The sequence below is a fragment of the Asparagus officinalis genome, chromosome 7, assembly GCF_001876935.1.
Source record: "Asparagus officinalis chromosome 7, Aspof.V1, whole genome shotgun sequence".
Classification (NCBI taxonomy): domain Eukaryota; kingdom Viridiplantae; phylum Streptophyta; class Magnoliopsida; order Asparagales; family Asparagaceae; genus Asparagus; species Asparagus officinalis.
The window spans coordinates 108,278,737-108,283,147 of record NC_033800.1 but is presented as its reverse complement, the minus strand read 5'-3'; the positions used below and the strand labels follow the sequence as shown (position 1 = coordinate 108,283,147).

General features: G+C 40.6%; 1 protein-coding gene across 1 annotated transcript; it reads left to right on the top strand.

Moving 5' to 3' along the window:
* Positions 549-2,574, top strand: LOC109849568 (21 kDa protein-like). Its single transcript, XM_020419414.1, has 2 exons — positions 549-869; positions 2,028-2,574. Exons 1-2 carry the CDS (start codon positions 576-578, stop codon positions 2,355-2,357), a joined length of 624 nt encoding a protein of 207 aa, XP_020275003.1. The 5' UTR covers positions 549-575; the 3' UTR covers positions 2,358-2,574.

The following is a 4,411-nucleotide window of genomic DNA, read 5'->3' as shown; positions in this document are numbered from 1 at the left end:
ACGGTGATAATTACCGTCGTAAATATTAATGACGGTAATATGTTCCGTCGTTATAGAATCTATAACGACGGGTAGTATATCCCTTCGTGACCCTTTAGCGAAGAGGGCTTCAACGACGGGTGACGAAGGGATTTTTCCCCGTCGTTAGCATACAATAACGAAGGTTTTCAGCTCTTTAACGAAGGGAAATCCCTTCGTTAAAGATGTAATTTCTTGTAGTGATAAATATGTATCACTCCCTAAATTATAAGAACGGTTCATAAATCTAGACCGTTGTAGCTTATTATACAATTAAAAATATATTATATATAGTAAAAAAAATAAATTAAGATCAAACAAATTAAAGATCTCTTGTGTAATAATCACGAAGAGGAGCCAAATATCACATGCACCGCGCATGCACCCACATCCTACGGCTAGAACCAAGGAACCCACAAGAGAAGCCACTTATTAGATCTCAACTAATTAATCAGCCCACATGTACCGTTAAATCTCTTTGCCTATATAAACCCCTCAAGAAAAACAAATTAAGCATACAAAAAAATAAACAAATAAATAAAAATCAGATCTCAATCATGAAACGATCCGTGTTCAAACCTACCCTCTCCCTTCTCATCACCGCCCTCCACTTCTCCTTCTCAATCGCTGCAAGGCCCACAACACCAAACAGCTTCATCATCGCCTCCTGCAAGCCCACCAGCTACCCAGCAGTCTGCATCGAGAGCCTCTCAGGCTATGCTCCGGCCATCCGCCGCAGCCCTCGCTTGCTGACGCGTGCTGCCCTCCTCTTGAGCGCCACCCGCGCTCGCGAGACGTTTGCCTACATCTCCACCCTTTCTTCCCGGCCTCCACACGGTGCCTCCGTTCACGTAAATATAGTATTAATTAATTTTTCTTCAGAATATGTGTTTACATTGGCATGTGTTCAAATGACCGTTAGAACCGTTAGATCCGATTGTACACATTCACATGTGTTCAAATGACCCGAATGCCCTGATCAAGAAACCCCTTTCATATTCATTTTATAGGTAATTTTAACAAAATCCGCTATGTTTGGTCATTTTTTATGACTAATTAAACTCGATTAATGATTAACTTAATTTAATAATTAGAGTGTTAATTTGGAAAGGGTATATATTTTGATCTTCCTGTAGTTCTTTTAACACCATTGAGGCGGTTAGTTACATTTGGAGGGTTTTCTAAAACACCTAGACTTAAGACGTTCAAGTAGCATTTTTAACCTTCAAGGGAAGTATCTCAAAATAAGCCAAACCTAAAATGCGTAATTTACCCTTTTTCTTTCTTATACCTTTATCGTAGTTACTCAAGGACTAATTGCCTATACATCTCGTGTAGTACAATGGTGCAGTCACTTGAACCCCCTAAACTATTTTAATTTATTACCACTTGTATGTCTTAAATCTCTACTGATCTTTTGCCCTTAATTAAGAGGAAATTTAAATCTTTTTTAGTTAGATTGATGACACAAAGGGAAATTCTCATCTAATTTCTCAACTAGAAAAACAAGCCATCCCAAGGTCAGATGTGCAAGAATCAATCCAAACTATAGTTATCAGATAAAGTGGTTGTATCCTTGTGGCACAAACGGTGTATCTACAATTAATCCTTATTGCGGTTATCTTTCCTTGAAGAGGTTTTCTTCATAAGATTTTCCACCAAAAATTTTATACTCAAACTACCATTTTCAATGGTATAGAAGAGATATCCTTGATTGGGATCTGTTTAATGATTAGTGGTCAGCTCAAGATGAATTATAAGTTAATTGAGGATGCTGATTTTAGAAATTAATTTAATGATTATGGTTCAATTAAGATGGACATTCATTTGAAGTATACTTCAAATTTAAATTAAGGTTAAGAAATTTCTGGGAGGAAACTTTGTTATACACTTAATTTGCCCAAGCTGAACTGTTATTTTTTTCTTAATAATAAATTGACAATAAATTTCAAAAAAAATAATAATAGTAAATAATACATCAACAATAACGGCAGAAATCTTTTTTCCAGTCTGCTCCTGGAGCATTGCAGGATTGCAGCACGACCATGTCCGATAGCGCTGACAACTTGCAGCGATCCATGCAGCAGCTTCGTCATTTAGGCCGACCTAACGGGCCATCTTTCACCATGAGACTCGAGAACGTGCAGACATGGCTTAGCGCTGCACTTACTGACCAAAGCATGTGCCTTATGAGCTTGTTGCAGGAAGAAAGTTTAGCTACTGAGAATGGAAGGAGAGGAGCCAACAACAGGCTGCATTGGGTTACAAGGAAGAAAGTTGTGGAGGTGAGCAGAGTTACAAGTAATGCACTTGCACTTGTTAACGAGCTTGCGTGGTGAAGAGGGAATCCGCTTTCTATCAAAACTATCTGCATGTAACGGGTGGCCATGAGCCTTTCAATAGACAAAATATAAAGGCAAAAGGGGAAACTTGCCCCTGTTGCGTGGCTCAGAATCTCCCACAGTGTACTAGTGGTTTTTGATAAAATGTATAGTGGTGAATGTTGTGCGCGGCGGAAGCTCGAAACCACACGAACAAGAACGAGATAAATCACAACCAATAAGCCAAACCCAATATCATAGCAAGACAAACGAATTTTACGTGGTTCGGCAAGTTGCCTACATCCACGGGGCAAGGAGGGGGTAGTTCTTATTATTAGAAATTAAGAGAATATAAATAGGGTTACAAATCTCAACAAATAAACCCTAAAACAAAGTCTCTAGATCTCTTACAACTCTCCCACAATTAGATGCAGCAATCCCCTCTTCAAAGACTGCTCAAAATGACCTTGCTTTACCCTAATTAATTAGGATTAAACTTATATATCAACTCAAAAACGAACCGGGTTAAAACCTGTAACCCAACTTAGAACCGCTAAGCGGTCGACCATACCCTCACGATAGAAAGCAAAAACGCCTACAGGGTCCTCACGGTCGACCGCGACGATCGACCGAATCTCATGCCGAGACCAAAATCCATTACAGGGTCCATACGGTCGACCGCCTCACATCCAGAAATCCTCTTGAACCTCGCGCACATTTCCGGTCGACCGCAGCGGAATCGCGGTCGACCGGCCAACTCCTTAGCAGTTTTCCTGTCTATTTCCTAGGCTGTTCTTCACCATGTTCGCCAATTCTTCAAATCTCCACCTCGGTGAAGTTTCTTCCAAAACCGAGCTGACACCAAAAACATCCAAATGTCTCACTTGTTACGTCCAGGACGAAATGAAAAACAACTCACTTCAACGGACTCAATCCACAACAAGTCGGAAACCTAAACAAGAGCTCAAACACTCTCCCTCCCCATCGAAATCAACAAATCCAACCAGCTGCATCAAACAAGACTGCCTACGTATCCTCTTACCCAAGGAATCAAGCCGAACGTAGTTCATCCAAATGGCCTCCAAAGGCCCTCAATACTGAATAATGTTGAATAGCTTCAAACAATGACCAAATTTCACATCTGAAACAACTTTGGTCAACATATCCGCAGGGTTGTCCTTCGTGTGAATCTTCTCCAATATGACCCGTCTTTATCATACAATACGTCATGACAAAATGGAATCTGACATCAATGTGCTTCGTGCGTGCGTGATAAACCTGGTTCTTCGCCAAATAGATAGCTGACATGCTATCACAATATACCCGAAGGGTCTCCTGTGCAATCCCCAAGTCCTCCAACAGTCCAAGCAACCACAAAGCCTCCTTAACAGCTTTAGTCACCTCCATATACTCCACCTATGTAGTAGAGAGAGCCACTGTAGACTGAAATGTACACCTCTAATATACCGGTGCTCATGCCAATGTAAACACATATCCTGAAGTAGACCGGTGATTGTTAAGATCCCCCGCATAGTTTGAATCTACGTAACAAATACAATCTTGCCCATTCTTCTCATTCTTCTAAAAAATCAATCCAACATCCATTGTGCCTTTAACATACCGTAGAATCTACTTCACGGCCTCCTAATGACCCTTCCCAGGGTCGTGCATGTACCTCAATACCATGCTCACGGCCTGTGACAAATCTGGCCTCGTACACACCATCGCATACATCAAGCTACCCACTGCACTGGCATATGGAACCTTCGACACGTAATCTCTATCCTCAACAGAAACATGTGATATATTAGCTAAAAGCTTGAAGTGGAGAGCCAATGGAGTGCTAACTACTTTTGCATTGCCATCAAAGTTGAATTTCTTCAACATCTTCTGCAAGTAACTCCTCTGTGTAAGCTTCAATCTCCCCTTCATCCTATCTCTGTCGATCTTCATACCCAATATCTTCTTTGCTTCTCTAAGATTTTTTATCTCGAACTCAGATGACAGCTCCTCTTTTAACTTTTGAATAGTCAAAGAATTCCTGGAAGCAATAAGCATATCGTTAACATATA

Coding starts and splice junctions, on each gene's coding strand:
- LOC109849568 (XM_020419414.1), top strand. CDS start 576: ATGAAACGATCCGTGTTCAAACCTACCCTCTCCCTTCTCATCACCGCC. Junction 870..2,027: donor CACACGGTGCCTCCGTTCAC/GTAAATATAGTA, acceptor TCTTTTTTCCAG/TCTGCTCCTGGAGCATTGCA.